The 15,803-nt window shown below is 38.8% G+C and overlaps 1 protein-coding gene across 3 annotated transcripts in view; it reads left to right on the forward strand.

Moving 5' to 3' along the window:
* The window catches only part of MYLK (myosin light chain kinase), a 190,220-nt gene that overhangs the window by 94,870 nt on the left and 79,547 nt on the right, over window positions 1-15,803 (forward strand). For all 3 annotated transcript variants that reach the window (XM_029959831.1, XM_029959830.1, XM_029959832.1), the window contains exons 12-14: window positions 9,829-9,966; window positions 10,625-10,822; window positions 12,007-12,253. In XM_029959831.1, coding sequence (XP_029815691.1) covers window positions 9,829-9,966; window positions 10,625-10,822; window positions 12,007-12,253 — 583 coding nt within the window. The remainder of the gene's footprint in view (window positions 1-9,828; window positions 9,967-10,624; window positions 10,823-12,006; window positions 12,254-15,803) is intronic.

Below are 15,803 nucleotides of genomic sequence, written 5' to 3' on the forward strand. Positions count from 1 at the left end.
GACAGAAAGAAAATAATTTAATTTAAAAAGAAAGAAAAGAAAAAACCCTCACCCTTGCATCAATTGTGGTGTGATCAAATACCGCGAACATTAAGCTGTTATGTACCAGAATGGCAAAAAACAGATGGTTATTACAACAGACATGGGAATGGCCCTGCATTGGCCAAGGGGCAAACCGTCCCAGCTTAGATTGCCACATTCTGTAAGTGCTCTAAATTTCAGCTGAAAAGTGGAAGTCATCAAAATACGTGTAAAACCTGTTAACTGAATATACGCCTGAGAAATTTTGAAAGCGTGGGCATGGTGTTACCCCAAAGAATGTTTTCAAGATCAGTTGATGTGGATTAGCTAATGGGAACTCAAAGAGTCAGCCATCAAACTATCTCATAGAATAAGCTCAATTTTAAAAATGCTCCAGAAGTTGCCTAAGGGAAGTGTCCATCATTCCTTTGCAGTAAAGGAATGGAACAGAGGGTAGGAACCTTGTATAGCTGTATACCACTGGAAGTGCTTCTCTGCAGCTTCATTTTAATGAAAGCTTGACTTTCAGTCCACATACACAGACCTTTTTTTTTTTCTTTTTTTTTGGGGTAATGTCTAGGTTCAAGAGATTTTTAACGTAAGTTAATCAAGAAGAGACAACTGACCACAAACAATGCTGTAGTCAAACTACCTTATCTTTTTTGAACTTAAATGTCAAACAAGTCTTGCTTTAGAATTCCATTCTGAAACCAACTTTTACCCAGAAATACAACACTGCTGTACTTTTTCTTCTTTTTCCTCCTTCATATTAGTCTAATTTCAAAAGTTTTCTTGCTCTCAAGCTGTCTTATTTGTCTTATTTGAGGGATTCCTTAACATCATTCTTAGTACAGTATCCTTTTGATTACTCCCCCAAGAGAGGAGCAGAACTATTTTAATGTTACCACAGGATAACTAATTCTGTTGCCAGTGTGGATTCGCCAGAGGCTGAAGGGGCTGTAACTCATTAGATCAGTGGCATCCTCAGGGACACTTGTGCTTTATGTGTTTGACTGTTCCTGTTGTGTTTCCATTGCATTTCAGTTCATTCACAGCCCAGGTTTTTTTTGTGATGGAAGCAGTACCTCTATACATCATGATGTGCTGCAATTCAATTAAAATCTACCCGGACAGCCACACAAAAAATTGAGACTGTGCATGTGAAGGTGAAATTCTGCCTCAGCAGAATGCACATTTTCACTGCAGAGATAATCTGGCTTGATCTAGCATATGGGAAGCACCTTTTCTGCAGTTCTCTGAGTCAGACTGGTATCTAATGCTGGGGAATTTGTAAGCAGTGAGCCAGCTGAGCTGCCTTATAAATGTATTTGGTAGGTGTACACGCTCTCAGGCCTTCCATGGAGTTGCTGTCTGTGACAGTGACAAAGGAGCAATTACTTGATATAAATAACTTGCAAACAGGGTTAGTCATTAATAAGGCAGACAGTTATGAAGGCAAAAGCAAACACCACTTTGGCTGCAGAAACTTCCAGTGAGGCTGTCAGGGAGGAATTCAGTCTGCTGACTGCAAAATGATCTGCTGTGAACCCAGCCGTCTACTTTGTATCTCTGACCCCTCACTCCAAATTGAGATATCTCCTCAGGAGGGAAAGCAGAGAGTGGGTTGCTAAGCTCTTCCCCCTGGGATCCAGTGATAGAATGTGTGGGAATGGTTTGAAGCTGTGCCAGAGGAGGTTCTGACTGGACGTTAGGAAGCATTTCTCTACCAAGAGGGTGGTCAAACATTGAAACAGACTTCTCAGGGAGGTGGTTGATGCCCCGAGCCTGTCAGTGTTTAAGGGGCGTTTGGACAATGCCCTTAACAGCAGGCTTTAACTTTTGGTCAGCTCTGAACTGGTCAGGTAGTTGAACCAGATGATCCTTGTAGGTCCCATCCAGCTGAAATGGTCTATTCCATTCTGTTTTGGCTGTTCTCTCAAATCATGATTCTTCCTTGGTGCAGTCAACCTCTTGACAGTGGGATTTCTGGGGTGACACCTCAGTTGCAGAACAAACTGACTAGACAAGACAGGTTAAAATGCTGATGACCTGGTGATACAGAGGAAAGACTTGGGAAAGAAGGAGCATACATGGGCTGCAGTGTAGGGCTGGAAGACTGGCCTGGAGTAAAATAAAGAGATTGCCAGATGAGATAAAGTGGAACTTGGTCTCCTCTATATATCCCTAACCATCCTGAACTAGCATAGCCTTAGGGCATTGTCAGTCTTAGATTAACAGTTTTTCTGTGTAATGCAAGGCACAACATACAGCTCTTCAGTGAAAGCATCTCCCACGGATATTTAAATCTTACCTTCCATTTACAAAAGACAGATTAGAACTGCAGAAATAAATGATGGGAGGTAGATGTGTAAAGAACACTGCTAGGTCATTAAACATCTAGTTCTCATGAATTCAGTTTGCAAAATGGCATACTAACCTGAGATCTTTAATAAAGCAGAAATGTTCCTACATGTCTCAAGAATATAAAACTCTCAATTGTTTTTATGCCATTATAAATCAAGTTTGGGCTTCCTGGGAAACTTGCAGAAAATGTTTTGACCATATCACTTCAGGCCTGAGGAAAAACACTTTACAGGAAGACAGATGAGTATCCTCATATCTATTTTCTGCCTTACAAAATCTTGATTTTTGAGTTGATATCATTGTTAACATGAGCTCTGGTAGCAGCTGGATTTGTTTACATTGAAAACATTTGAGGATGTGAAACTCTTTTCAAGACAAAGATGTGTGTGAACCTGGGTATTGCTTTGAGAGGTTTTAGTAGAATCTGCTGCTGCTCTCTCTGAGCCCACTCACGCAGAGCTTTTTGAGTTAAGCATTCTCCTCAGCTCAGTTGACTTATTACCCTGTGAGCCAAAATGATATTTAAACACCATAAATGGTAAATGTTGCTGAGGCAGTCCTTCCGCACGGCTCAGACCAGGCATTAGTTGGCAGCTCACCACATGATGCTGGCAAACAGATTCCTTGAGTATAATTAAACCTCTTGTAAGACTAAACACTGCAAGTTGTTTGCGGTGTTCTGAACACAAGGCAGCAAACTCTATTCTTTGTGTGTCCTCGACTTGTGACCATTTGTAACCCTGGTCCTGCGCCGCTGAGTTACTGCACACGTAGGTGCAGTGGGAGGTGTATATATATGTGTATATATATGTGTATGTATATGTGTATATATGTGTGTATATATATGTGTATATATGTGTGTATATATATGTGTATGTATATGTGTATATATATGTGTACATATGCAGCGCTGTAGCTGACCCAGCTTGAGCTACGGGCTGGAATAGCCACTCTCCAGATGTTCCTTCCAAACTCAGTTACTGTGTGATTCTGTGCAGGGCTGAGCATGCTGAAGTCCTGATATTTCAACAGGAGATGTCAGCATTCTGCAGCTCACATGAAAACATCTTCAGTACATCTGGTAGGCAAATGAACAAGAAAATTTATTAGAATATATGATGTCCCTAAAATGTTGACTGTTTTGACTCCAGGCCATGTCCAGTCTTTGGAGACCTTCCTAAAGTTTGCATCCTGAGCTGGATTTTCTCCTCACGTCAGTGTCAACAGCAGATCTGGGGATGGTCATGCCACAGCGCAGATATTGATTCTTTTTTTAACTTCTTTCCACTTTCAACACAATAACTCGCCCTTGGTTATCAATATAAAGATGTTTACAGTTCCACTCAGTCCCCAAGTTCTGATTCAGACCTTTAATTTGAATCTTTGAATTTAAAAAATTCAAGTGTATTTTGGCTTAGGCCCACAGCTAACATTAAGACTCCTCTAATGATAATTTCCAATCTGGAGATATCCAGAGGTCAAATTTGTGTAAGGACTCTTTAACACCTGGATTGAGAAAACTCAAATAATAGGAGAGCATTTTTTTATCACCTTAAATTTCTATTAATACAGGTTAACAAATAATCTGAAATTTGATACGGTCACTGTAGATAGAGTGCCTTACTGTTGATTGCACAAATAATGGAAAACAGAATAAGAGATTAATAGAAATAGTTGTTTATCAGAGGTAATATATATTTTCCCATTGCCATCCAAATATGCTGAGAATTTTGGGGGTTTTTTGTAAGAAATTGGAAGAGTTTAAATTCTCCTTAATCTCTGCAGATTTAATGTACTGAGAGGCTTTTTTAAACATAGGCTTGGATGCTTATTAGAGTGTCTTTCCAATAAAAAACCCCGAACCCTTAGGGGTAAGGGAATGCTGTGGGAAAAGCCTGTGTTCCTTTTGCTTTGCAGAAAATATATGTGGGTATATAAAGTACCCTTTACATGCTTTGCTTACTATTTCTGGGCTCCCAAGCTGTGTTTCCCACTGAGCTGTGCATCTTATTACTTGCTGTTTCCCAACATTCACGCACATTAAAGCCTGAGGAAAGGCAAAAATCTTAGGAACCATGTAAGTGGGATCATTGTGGTGGACTTTTAAATCAAACACCCTGTGTAAAGCCTTATCAAAAGCCTGTTGAAATGACAGAGAGATTACTGCCCACCAGAAATGCCTTACATGGGCTTACACGTTGTGCCAGACCACAGCCCTGTGCGAAAATTGTTCTCTGTGAGTAGCATTTGAGAAAATCAGAGTTCTCTTCTCTATTATCTTTCATGGTTTGACCTGCAGGAAACCAACAGCTGTGGTTAAAAAATCGTGGCAGCTTTCATAAGCTACGATGAAGTAAACTAGTTGCACAGTCTGAAAACAAGTTATTGAAATGTACCTGTATTTCATCAAGCCCACCCTGTGTAGTGCTCCCTGATGTTCCTCATGAAGTGCCTTGACATGATCCAGGTGGGGGGAATTGAGTCCACCAGCAGAAGTTGATTGGGGAAGGGAAAGGGAGGGAGAAAATAACCTGCCTGGGGTAGAATTTTTTAGTCACTCTGTGTTGACTCTTATGTTCCTTGTTTTCATTCTTAGAGGTGAACCTTGAAAGCAATAAGAAGTAAGAGTGATGAGGGAGCTATTAAATGGCTATAGGCGATTAGAGAGCATTAACATAATAGGAAGAGAGAGATCGGATCTCCTCTTTTTCACATCCGGTTGAATAAGCTTGAGGATGTGTAGATACATAATGAAGTCATCCCCTTATGCTAATGTCAAACTAAATTTTCCTTACGTTCCAGATTTCCTTTCTGGTGCCAGATATGCTGCATTTTTATTGTCTGTAGTTTTGGCAGCAAAAATTCCCTGCAGTGTTCTGAAAGGGGATGTTTCAGCCAGAAGCGTAGTGACTTGCAGTATCTGAGCTGGGAACTTTACCTCTGCTTTCTTCCTTTTCTTCTTTCCTCCTCCTATGGGCTCTGAAGCCAGCTCTCACTGAGAGCATTTGGATTTTGAACCCCAGCAGAGTTCATGTGGTGAAGGGGACTTTAGAGGACCAGGGGAAAGCAATCCTAATACTGACCTGTTGTTAGCAGCTTGCTTATTTGTGTCCTGTTTTTCTGATCTGATTGCCCACTATTTTCCTGGTTTACAGATTTTGTTCCTAGTGTATGATAGTAGCAAGCACCTAGATGTGGCCAGGGAACGTGAACTTGTGGTTGTTGCACTTTCTGAAGCTACCCTTTTGCAAACAGTTCCTGGGGTTTTGTGTATGGTTTTCCTTGTAGTATTTTCCTGTTGAAATAATTAGCCAGGTGTTTTCAAAGGGAAGTAAAATCACGCAGTATTTTTCAGCATAAATGGGAATGGGAGTTATTTGCTTAATCTTGTCCCTCCAAAATCAATTTGATTGCTGTTTTTCCAAACAAGACCTGTAAAGGTTAAAATTGAAGAAGCCCTTGTATTAAAAGCCCTTATATTAAAATAATCTGTGAAAATGTACAGCACTGCTATTTCATTGTAAAATTGTGAAATGTTAAAGCCTTCATCAGACAAACACTGAGTCACTGCGTGGTGCTATGTCATAAATAAACAACTAAAAGCATTTACAAGCTTCAGAAGAATTTGAAAATAGTTAACATTCAGTCTTTGTAATATGGCCTTTGCATGATTGTATCTGTCCCTTCGGAGAAAATGCAGTGACTTTAGATTAAGACTAAATAAAACTAAATAACATATCTAAAACTGACCGTGTTGTCTTGTGTAAAACATCTGTGAGAAACTAAAGTTGGCAGTAGTAATTTCAATTTTTTTCTAAGTCTAGAAGTCCACAGTATCAAATTTTAAGCAAAGCAAGAAATGTTACATGAAATGATCCCCTGTGGTTTCTTAATGAACAAATAGCATTTATGGCTTAGAATGAAAGTCTTTTTAATTGTTGCTGCCAAGTTGAGAAACACTGGACTGCTTTTGTGATATTTTGATTAAGTTGTTTGTTCAATAAACATATGCTACTGATGAATATACACTTCTGAACAACAGTAGTATAGGATAAAAGATCCCCAATAAAAATAAAGATTTCAAAAGTAGGGGAGAATTCTTGTGTTTTGAAGAGAGCCTATTCAAGTTGCCATGGAATCAGACTTGTTAGACATATATTTTCTGTATCCTGGATGCCACATGTTTGATTAGGAGTACTGGTTGCCTCAGCCATGATAGCTTCTAATATTTGAGCTCTTACGTACAACACATTTCGTTGGTAAAAAATGCCTTCACTGCCCCTGTGCTCCGAAGAACATCAGCAACAGACAGGGAGATGTTTTCATTCCTGCTTTACAGTAGGTATTGAGAAATCAGGTAATACTTCAAGGACTAAATCAAAGTGTATGTGCATTTGTATACGGTAGGTTTACAAGGATAGGAGTACCTTCAGAAAATTGCTTTTGTTTCTGTCCCGGGACTAAGCCTCAAGTTTTCAGTATTTCAGACTTAATAATCTATCTTAATGTTCTTCTGCATGATTACATTCAGTTTCCCCTATTGAAATAGTTCTTTTGTCTCTCCAGTAACTTTTTTTGTACTGTTTAAGCTGCGTTCTTTTAAGTTTTTTACTACTCACGTACCACAGACTTCTGGTGTTTTGATACTTGCCATCATAAGTTTCTGTTTAAGCACAGAACTGGCCTTCATCCAGGAGATCAGCACAAACCCAAACCTATGCAGTGCTTAAATTTAGTGTAAGCACTATTATTTTTTTAAGTTTTGGGCAATGGCGAGACAGATTCATTTCAATTTGACAGCTTCATTTACGAAGTATGAGCACTGATCAGTAAAAATGGTGAGTTGGTTTTCATCCTTTAATCCTGCAGGTCACTCTTTTAGGGGTAGAGGCCTGTGGCCCCAGTAAATCTTCATAATGTCACTCATATCAATAGGTCTCCTCACAACATCTGCCTGAGACAACTTAGAAAAATTGAGACCTAACATTTTTTGTAAACTTGTTGGGTTTGTGATTCATATATGCAATTACTGTGAATTATTTGCTTGCTTCCATTTGATGTTTCTCCAGCTCTGTGCGAGAAGATGATTTTATTCCAGTACATGAATCTTTCATTTCTGCAGCACATATTTTGGAGGAGTTAGCATTGTTGAAAAATTCCTTTTGGGAAATGATTTTCCTTCTGCAGTTGCTCACCCATATATTTTTAATAAGCTGAGGCTGTTATACTGTATTGTCTTCCTAGAATATAAAAATCTGTTTATTTAGACTACATGCAACAGGCAGGTCAGTCTAATGGAGCAGAGAGCCAGTTGGGAGGGATGTGGAAGAGCTGCTCAGACTTAATGCTGTTTGTACCAGGGCTCTGGAGGCAGCTCAGTCTAGTCTGGGAGAATTGCTGCTAGAGCCACTACGAGCAAATTTGTTCCCTTGTCACTGTTAACTGTTGTTATCTGCCCCTATCTGAAGACTTGAACTTTTCTGATCAGAACCCAGGCCTGTTTTTCTCTTGGTCCAGAGCTACATCTCTGCTTTTTTTTTTCTTTCCCTGCTCTCCCTTTATTGCATATCTGCCTTCTAGATTTGCAATGTTATTAGTTATTTCAGTAAAAGGGATAAAGGGAACAATATTTTTTTAAGTCTACTTTTCTTTTTTTTCCCCTATTCCTCTTTCTGTCCTACTATTCTCTTGGTTTTTTTTTTCTTTTCTTGCTTTCTTTATCTTCTTTTCCTCCTTTTTTCCAATTCTGTGGGTTTCTGCTTTCCCCCACAGATCTGTTTCACTTTGAGGGACAAAAGGATTTTCTGCAAGGCATCAGGGCAGTGAAGGAGCATGTGCTGATATTGCTTAGTACAGCAATTGTTTGAAGCTGTTTCCCTGAGTAAACATTACAAAACAGAAGGATATGGTGAACCACAGCAGTTCATCACTGTAGAAGATTTTCACCCAACTTCATGGCTATTTTCTGTAAAGCATCAGTCACTTACAAGCAGGTGCTATGGGAAGCCCTAACACTGATCAATGTGGTCTGATGGTGAATCAGGCACTTCAGAGTAGCAGGACCATAACACCAATCCCAGTGGGTCTCAGTCAGGTCCCTTGTTTCCATTCTCACATGCATCAATGTCTCAAAGCTCACTGCCAAGAAAAGACCTATGACATGAGCCAGCGAGACAAGATTTTGGCTAGAAAAAGCTTGCTAGAGAAAAGGAAAAACTTCCCTTCTAGGCAGCTTCCAAATTTACACTGAGCTCAAATTACCCTGGGACAAACTTAACTTTTTGCCTCAGGGAGGTTCAGTGGGCCTGCTCAGTGATGTGCTGTCATTTTTTCTAATCACCAATTTTATAAATTATGATTTTTCTCCACCTTGGAACTTTATGTTGCTGTAATACTATTTTGGATGTTCTTGGTATACCTTTGAAAATTTTAAAGGTAGGAATAAGCAAAATAAAGCCATTTTCATGTATGGATAGAATGTAGGGTTGGCATTTTACAGGCAAGACGTAAAAGGTCTGAATGCAAGCTAAACAAAAACTGTATCCAAGTGACCGATAAATATTTATGACTTCTTGCATTTGGTCATGATCACTGCTTTGGCTTCACAACTCTCTTTGCTCAGGTTTTTAGAACAGGAGTGAATTTCCTGGTCTGGTGTACCACAGATCACAGTTAAATGGTCTTGCTTCATAGCCTCCGGATCCAAGACAGAGATCACTGTGGATACTGGAAACAACATATCACAGATAGATTTTAAGAGTGATTAATTTAATTCCAGCATTCAGCATTTGACTGTACAGCCTCAAAACAAAACAAAAAAAAATTAAAAACCATAATGCAACAGTTTGTTTTGGGATATATATTGATAACCTCAGGTTTCAAACTTTCCCACCAGCAGTTACCTAATTGAATTACAGGAGAGGAATGTGGTGAACTCAAAACCATTCAATACTGACCATCTAACAAACAAAAGTTTTGTAGTTTCTTGCGGAGTTGCAGCTTCTGTAATCCTGTGAGTTTATGTTTTTAACTTATCAATCATGAGAATAGCAACTTGCAACAAACCTTAAAATTTAATGTGAGTTTAGCAGTGATTAAAAAAGGCATTGAGTTGTTGGTTACAAGTTGTTGGGTTGTTTGGGGTTTTTTTTCACCTGGCTTTGTGTATTTTTGGAAACTGAGTGTAATTTCTGAATGATACTCTATGATATCTCTTAACAATGATTTAAAAGGATTCCTGGAACAAAGACAGTTCCATTCCCATTTCTTGTCTGTCTGCCTGGAATACTGGCAAAGCAAAACAGCTATATTGGGTGGTTTCAGTTATTTTTACCTTCTGAAAGCTGAAACAAAACCACTGTCTCAAAATCATGTTGAATATAGGGTCATTTTGTCAGGAAAATTCCATTAAAAGACCCCTTTTATTCTTTTTTAACTTCACAGAAAAGAAGAGCAGCAAGAAGGCAGAAAGTGCACAGGCTGCCAAGCTAAACAAGACTTTTGCACCCATCTTCCTTAAAGGCCTGACTGACCTCAAAGTAATGGATGGAAGTCAAGTGATAATGACTGTGGAGGTATCAGGTGCGTAGCTATAGGACAGTATTATTTTAAGAAATTAAATCCTGCTGCAAAGTTTGTGGGTTTTTTCCATCTTTTTAGCAGGTGTCTTTGCATTTGGAAATAATATTTCTAGGAACCGGTTCTTTAAAAGCTAGGTTTGTCTAATAGGATCTTCAGGGGGATGAACATTGTCCAGTGTTAATGTGTTCAGACCTCTACAAGTGTTTCTTCATTGGAATGATATAATAATAACATAAGTTTATTATTGGGTCCTGTTGTTGAACTAAAACTAAGTCTCGGTGGACTTGTAACAGCTTTTGTTGTGAACCAAACAAGACTGAATTCCTGTCAGCTGGGATAAGAGTAGTGCTGCAGAAAAGAGCAGTCCTGGTGTGAACCTTGGTAACAGAAACTCTTGATAACCACCTTTGTGGGATCTAGAACTCATTCTCCCTCTCTGTTGTCTACATGCTTCCCTTATTCATTTTTATTTTAACCAATAAAAGACGGACTATTCCACATTACACAGCACTGAAAGAGTTAATGAAATTCTTGAATGTTTGTAAGATGAAATTGCAGAATCAGATGGCAAAAAAAGCTACCAACCTTAATAATGGTCTTAATCAACATATGGTGGGTATTTGTGTGTCTCTGATTTTTGTTGTTTCATAATTTTCAGCTAACCCACCTCCTGAAATTATCTGGCTGCATAATGGGAAAGAAATCCAGGAGACAGAAGATTTCCACTTTGAGAAGAAAGGCAATGAGTACAGCCTCTACATCCAGGAGGTGTTTCCTGAAGACACAGGCAAATACACCTGTGAAGCCTGGAATGAAGTAGGCGAAAGTCAAACCCAGGCAACATTGACAGTACAAGGTATAAAGTTCCTCTTCACCTAACAAAGTGCTAAAATAATTTTAATGTGCTGTTCAAGTGTCTATTTAAAGTACATGAGTGTTTGTTGTGAGGGATGCTACATGTTCTGTCTCTGCATCTGAATTAAAAAGGATATCAAGCAGAAGCATCTTTAAAAAAACCTTTTCACTCTGGAACATTATGTTACTATTTCAAAAATGCATTCCTGAGTCCTATTTCTAGGGACAGTGCAAAACTTCTGCTAAATGCAGCTGCAAATTATAATTATCATGCTTACTTAGCTATGGACTTGAAGTAAACCTTTCAATTATGTTTTTATTTCTAATTGAAGCCATAGTATTTGGAAAAGCTGCCTAGAAGTAAGGTGTCCTGGCTTTAATGTTAACATTGTAGTGGTAGCAGGTAAGGAACACATGATTTCTGCAATCTGAGTACTAGCTGTAAAAAATTTGACTTTGAATCTCCACATATTATGTAAATCCCACAGTAAACACTGAAATACCTACAAACTTCCTATGACTGGGCATTCACTACCTTTGTGACAGGGGACTTCATTTAATGTTGCTGTATACTGACATTTTCTCATAGTCATTACTGAGAATTATTGGAAATCAGTGAGACTTTTATTATTTTTAATGCAAAGAATCTTATCTGCAGTATTTGAGCAAACTGTGCCTCCAGGGATGGGTCTGCAGCCCGTTGTCACTTTCTGCTCTGAATTCAGACCTTCCTCTATCCTCTAAGCCCCCCTGAGATCTAACCTTGGGGTCAATCTTCTATATTAAATGCAATTTTATGGAATTGTTAATGATGATTTACTACATGATCTCTCAGCTGCACAGCAGTCATAGTACTGTTACTTACCCTTAAAGCTATTCCTACCCATATTCTCTAAGGACAAATCTCCAAGATTCCTTTTAGGGCAGCTTTAAAGTCTCTTTGTTTTGCTCTTAGTATAAGCCTGGATAAAGCCAGTAAAGTGCCAAGTAAATGATTCATTTTGGTACGAACACGTTACTTCCAAAACTAAAGCCCGACTTATTTTCAGATTAAAAACTTATACCCTGGATGTTCAAAATAACTTTCCTTGCCTGTGACTGCTTTCCCTGAAATTAGTTAGCTTAGTAGTTACATTCAAGCTTGGCATTTTGTTCTGATTTGTAATCTGTGTTTGTAAACTACAGAACCCCAGGATGGTATTCAGCCCTGGTTCATAAGCAAACCGAGATCAGTGACAGCAGCTCCTGGGCAAAATGTCCTTATATCCTGTGCCATTGCTGGAGATCCTTTCCCCACTGTTCACTGGTTTAAAGATGGGCAAGAAATAATGCCAGGAACAGCATGTGAAATCCTGCAAAATGAAGACATCTTCACACTGGTCCTGAGGAATGTGCAGACTCGTCATGCAGGGCAATATGAAATTCAGCTCAGGTACGTTTGCTGTGAAAAAACTTGTTCCCTTGGAACAATTAGTTATATTTACCCTCAGTTTGAAATTCCCACCTGAAGAAGACAAGAGTTCCGTTCTATTCACGCGAAACATTAGGGTAGTAACGGAATAAAATATTTCTGATGGATGAAAAGACCTAATAAAACTCAAAGACTAAAAAGAAAACACAAGAAGGGTCAGGAAAAAACAAGACAAAGCAGTATGATTTCCTTTAGGCATCCTGAAAAACAAGCTTTGTGGCAGCAGTATGGGAAGCAATTTGGCTTTCTGGCAAGGGAAACTGCAATCAGTATCTTGAGTTTGGAGTTATAGTTTATGATGTTTGGTGTCTCTCTAGGTATTTGTAAAGATACCTGCTTTCCATGGGAACAGCCTGACCAGGAAGGGCCATTACACAAGCTTTTTATCCATACCTTTAACAGGAAAAAATGTTTCCTGACCATGTTTGAAATATCTGAATTTTATATGCAAGTTGTATTCTCCTTTTTCTGATGTATCTTTGAAATGAGGCACCCTGATGCTTTGAACATCTTGTCATTTCTACAAAATCTGGAAGAGCTGTTTTTTGCTTAGGTTGGATGTTAGGAAGACATTTTTTACAGAGAGAGTAATCAGACATTGGAATGGGCTGCCCAGGGAGGTGGGGGATTCCCCATCCCTGGAGGTTTTTAAGATGAGACTGGACGTAGCACTTAGTGCCATGGTCTAGAAACCACAGTGGTGTTTGATCAAGGGTTGGACTTGATAATCTCAGAGGTCTTTTCCAACCCGGTTGATTCTTTGATTCTATGAATTTATTTTTATTTTATTCTGGTAAAATAACTGTTCTTTAAATGAAAAATTACATTTGCTGGTTGTTTATCTTGTAGAAAGTGTCACAGCATTTTCCATCTCCAATGGTGAAGATTAGGTGTAATAATAGAGCACCTGTGTGATTACAGAAAACATAGTGTACAACTATAAACTGATGTATTACTCTGTGCTATTTACTGTGCATAGGTGTATTGCCTTACTTGGCTAATATTTGTGGCTTTTTTAATTAAAACTATTTAATTCACATTTGAATCCATTACACTGGAAGAAAACTGTCTGATCTGCTCCACACACTAACATTTTAGTCCTGATGGATTAGTCTGAATTGTCCTTTGCCTGCTTGCAAAATAAATTACTCTTGTCTCCTTAACACAAGGAGAGAGGGAATTTCTTAATAAATGCCACCCATTTAGCCTCTAAACAATGAGCTATTTTTTTATAGCTATAGTTTATTTTCCAACCAGTGTGGCCCAAATGATGGACATGTCACTGTGTAGTTGCCTAGTTTGAAGGTGTGTTTTCACAGGCTACCACAGGCAGACACACAGGAGCTTCAGTATATTTTAGTATTTAAAGTCAGACGAGGCACTCACTTTTCACCAGAAAAAGGCGCTTTAGAAGATTACAGCTCTTGAATATCAAGATTTCCTATGATGAAGTATTTCTGCACTTAATTTCAAGTATTATTACTAACATTTATGTAGGTAGAGCCATATGTGCCATGACCTTCTTGCAAACAAGCTGTTCAGTAGGTTTAGGCCCTTTATAGTCTGTAATAAATTGTGAACTGGCTCATTTCAGAACAACTTTGTTGTTTGCAGTCATCCCAGGTCATCTAGAACATTCCTGATGCTGATTTGTGCAGGTCATGTCTACCTAAATCCTTGCATCTATGTCTCTTTGGGGATCAGTGGTGTTTCTAACACCACTCGGTGTTTGAACATCTCAATACCTCTGGTGGGATAAGAAATGCCAGTTGAGTTTCATTAAGGTCAGTCACCTCTGCAGGAGAGAGCAGAGACTGGGAGAGCTGCGACCTTCTACTGGTACCTTTCCACATTTCAGTGCATGTATGCCCTAGGCATGGGCATCTTCTCTTGTGATAAGCTGGTGGTTTCACTTGAACTGAAAGAGATATTTCAGCAAAACTTCGGGGATGGAAGAAAGAGACAGGGTAGGAAGAACAAAGGAGAGAGGACAGGAAGAACAAAGGACAGACAAGAGGGCTTTGTGGAAGACTTTGTTGGAAGTGGCTGTAAAGATCATGTGATCACCCAGGCCACATTTGTCATTTTTCAAAGTGGAAGCCTGGCAATATCATGACTCTAGAATGTACACTTGGAAAATAATTTCAGAAAATCAGCATATGAGAACAATTTTTGGGGGAGGGTGAGAAAAAGCAATGTAGCTAGAAAACAACACTAGCAGATTACGTGCTAGTTTCAGTTATTCCCTAATCCTTTTACTGGAGAAAAAGCTGGAGATCCCACAAAGATCAGTGCATTCATGTTGGCTTTTTCTAATCCATGATGAGCAAAGCTGTGCTGCAATTAGAGCAAGGGGAATGCTGATACCTCATTTTGCCCTGCTGTCATTTGTAAAATTCCAGTTACTGTTCAGGGAACAGAAAGCCATATGCTTTTAGGCAACTGCTTATGTACTGTGAGTAACAGAGAAGTAATGGCCTCAGGAATACCCAAGGAGCCAGAAGTGAGCTGTATAATTTCAAGTTTGCAATAGACCTAAAATAATTTTCAGACCTAAATAGTCTTGTCTAAATAACTGTCAAACTGGCTGCATGTGTCTTGAATACTTGATTGAGAAGTGTTTATATATTCAGAAACAGTCTTAGCAGTACCTGAGAGGAGGAGAACTGCATTTAGTGTCTTCCTCTTGAAAACTCCTACAAAGTCCATTAAAAATATGAAATAACACAAGTCAATTCACGGAAGAGTTTATAGAGGAGTTGACAGTAGACTGTTTTTAAACATAATAATTTTCATTTCAAATAAAATGGTAGTCTCCTTTTCATGTATTAATTTTAGAAGCATGTTGCATAGCTGCTTTTAGGGAGTCACTCCTTCTCCAACTCCATTAATTTAGTCTGGGCATGGTTTCCTCCAGTGTTAATTATTTTCCAATTTTCTTCCCCATTATTCTTAAGTTATAAATTCTATTCTAATGCCTCCACAATTCTCCTTTTGTGTTGGCTGCTTACAAATTAAAACTCTGGTCTTAAAAATGTGGGTTTAACAAAAGATGTGTTTGTCTCTTGCAGTTCTTTCTCCTTTCATCACAGTGAGGTGATGAGGACATGTAGCTTAGTGTGATCCTACTGTGATCCATCAGTGATTGCTCATTGGCTTTCTGTCTTCCCAACCCATATCATTACTTAGAACACATCTTTGGTTTGCCTTTTACTATTCAGCAGACTGCTGCATCTGACTTTTAGGAGAGTAGTCATTGTAGCCTCTCCTGGTCCTTGTTTTAAATTTACACAAACCTCTGACTCCTCAATATTCGCATTCTCCACTTTAATTATCCTAATAATGGTCCAATGAACCTGTTATGTCTCAGGCCTAGAGGGCTGGTGTTTCATAAATATAAAAAAACCAGTCACCCACTACTGCAGTTCATCTATTGAAATCTGGACATTTTACAGCCTGCAAGATGCTTGAAATGGGAAATAGAAATGCTTTTTTTCACTCAGAAGAACAC

This window comes from Manacus vitellinus, unplaced genomic scaffold (genome assembly GCF_001715985.3).
Source record: "Manacus vitellinus isolate BGI_N305 unplaced genomic scaffold, ASM171598v3 scaffold_22_pilon, whole genome shotgun sequence".
Taxonomy (NCBI): Eukaryota; Metazoa; Chordata; class Aves; order Passeriformes; family Pipridae; genus Manacus; species Manacus vitellinus.